This window comes from Centroberyx gerrardi, chromosome 7 (genome assembly GCF_048128805.1).
Source record: "Centroberyx gerrardi isolate f3 chromosome 7, fCenGer3.hap1.cur.20231027, whole genome shotgun sequence".
Lineage (NCBI taxonomy): Eukaryota > Metazoa > Chordata > Actinopteri > Beryciformes > Berycidae > Centroberyx > Centroberyx gerrardi.
In genome coordinates this window covers 12,061,065-12,063,133 of record NC_136003.1, presented here as the reverse complement: position 1 = coordinate 12,063,133, position 2,069 = coordinate 12,061,065, and the positions used below count along the sequence as shown (strand labels likewise).

Sequence of the window (2,069 nt, the reverse complement as noted above, 5' to 3'; positions counted from 1 at the left end):
TTCATTTTTAAGACACTTTACTTAAATACACCTCACAAATAAAAAAGACATTGTAAACATACGACATCATTATAGTTTGTCTGGATCAACCTGACAAACAAAATAACTTACACAATGAATAAATGCAGCATTGCATGACAATATCATCAGTTGCAAAAGTACAAAGAAATACAATAATTATTCCCATTTTCTACCATTAGTAACCCAGACTCATGGGGTTGTGCCTGGTGTGTTGCTCAGTGTCTGTTCAGTCTAGGATGCTGCCCTGGTTTTATTAGGGTTGAAAGGTCCTTTGAGCGGTGTCCAGCATCCGGGAAGTACCATTTCAATCAGTCTTTTTCACCCTAAACAGCCTAAGAGTTGTCTACACATAGCCCGCGGCCCTGTGCTGCTGTCATTGCTGACAACACATCGGCCGCTATTCCAGTGCTGCTCATGTAGAACATTACTCCAGTGTTATTACTTTACTTCTCAGTCACTCAGTCTCTCTATTCTAAAACGCCTCCATCTTGCTTGTGAGCATCAGCTGACAGCCGCTGCTGACATGTGTCAGGACTTTCTGTTTGAGCTGGGCGACCTGGTCCCGGAGCACCGACGCCGTGTTGGAGAGCCCCGCGTTGTCGCTCTTCAAAACTTTCACCTTCTCCTCCAGCCGCGCGATGCGCTCCAGCTTGCGCCTCCGGCATTTGGTGGCTGCTAGCCGGTTTCTCAGCCGCTTCCGCTCCGCCTTGATTCGCTCTTGGTTCTCCATGTCGATCGGGGACATGGGAGGCGAGCCGTCGCTGCTGAGGAGGTCAGGCACGGTTTGGGGCTCCTCTTTCAGGGCGACGAGCCGCTGCGGATGGAGCGCGGACCCGGGCAGAGCGTGCTGGAAGGGGTGCGTCCCATGCGCCGTGGTCTGCTGGTGGTGGCTCTGCTGGTGGGGCGGCAGGTAGCTGATGGTGGCCGTGGGGTAGCTGGATGCGGAAGAGAGGCTTGTGTTCGGGCAGTAGGCGTTCAGTGTTGTGTAAATGGGAGGCTCCGGCTGCAAGGAGGAGCCGAAGACACTAGAGGCCGCCGCCGAACACGTCGTAACTCCACCAGCTCCGATGGACACGTTGGGAGGAGGCATCTGGTTCATCTTGTGCAGCTCGTCCAGGGCTTTTACAAACCCCTCGGCAAAGCCCTCCTGCTCATCGGTGATGCCCCGGTTGTAGAAGTACTGGCCTGGGGTGGGAGTGGTGATCACTCCGTTACTGTTTTGGATGATGAGCCTCTCTAGCTCTGGGGAGGCGAGCTTCAGCGACCCCACGTCTTGATGCGCCCCTTGGTAAAGGTCTGTCTCGGCTCTCAGCTGGGATTTCAGGTTGCGATAGGGCTCTGTCAAGTTCAAATTCATATTCTGCTTTAGCAGTTTGTAGTCGTGCATTGCTGCATCTGAGTGGCCGTAAGCCGACAGAAAAGAGTCGTCATGATAAAAAGGTTGCTCCATCTTTGTAGACATAAAGTCGTAGGAAAAGTCAGCTTACCAGTCGCTTATAGAAACACAGTCTCTGGGTAATCAACAAATGTCAGTGTCAGCAGGGAGCATGCATCAATGCAGGCACCCGTCTTCTCTCTCAGCAATGTCCCAAGATCAAAAGGGAATCAAAATTCACTCTGAAAAAGCGAGAGTGAAACTCCAAGGTGTGGAACTAGTACTGGTCCAACAAAGTCTGTCTTCAGCTCAGCGGCAGCAGTTTGAGAAAGTCTTGTCCAATGTCTGATTGCGGTTTTCTTTGCAATCCTATATGGAAAACTCCTAACCTGTGATTCTTATATGCTGGTGTGTCCGCCGTGTTGCTTGTTGAGGTGTGTACTGGCGGCCAATTCGTGCCTTTATATACACACCAGACACACGCTTGCTGCCAGGGCAAGGTAGGCTTCGTGATTGGCCGGGCGGCTCCGTCTCCACGCCCAGACAGCATAACGTCAAGTGACGCTATTGCCGGGAACCAGCGACTGTAAACAAGCCTGTAGGCAAGAGAGCGCGCCGAGGGCTCGCTATGGAGACGAGCCGCACAAATACACAGCTCGCCTCGTTTCACTTC

At 52.1% G+C, this 2,069-nt stretch overlaps 1 protein-coding gene across 1 annotated transcript; it reads right to left on the bottom strand.

Annotated features, from left to right (window-relative positions):
• Positions 1–1,826, bottom strand: junbb (JunB proto-oncogene, AP-1 transcription factor subunit b). Its single transcript, XM_071918477.2, has one exon. The coding sequence runs from the start codon at positions 1,481–1,483 to the stop codon at positions 494–496; it is 990 nt and encodes a 329-aa protein (XP_071774578.1). The 5' UTR covers positions 1,484–1,826; the 3' UTR covers positions 1–493.
• Positions 1,827–2,069: the final 243 nt, after the last annotated feature.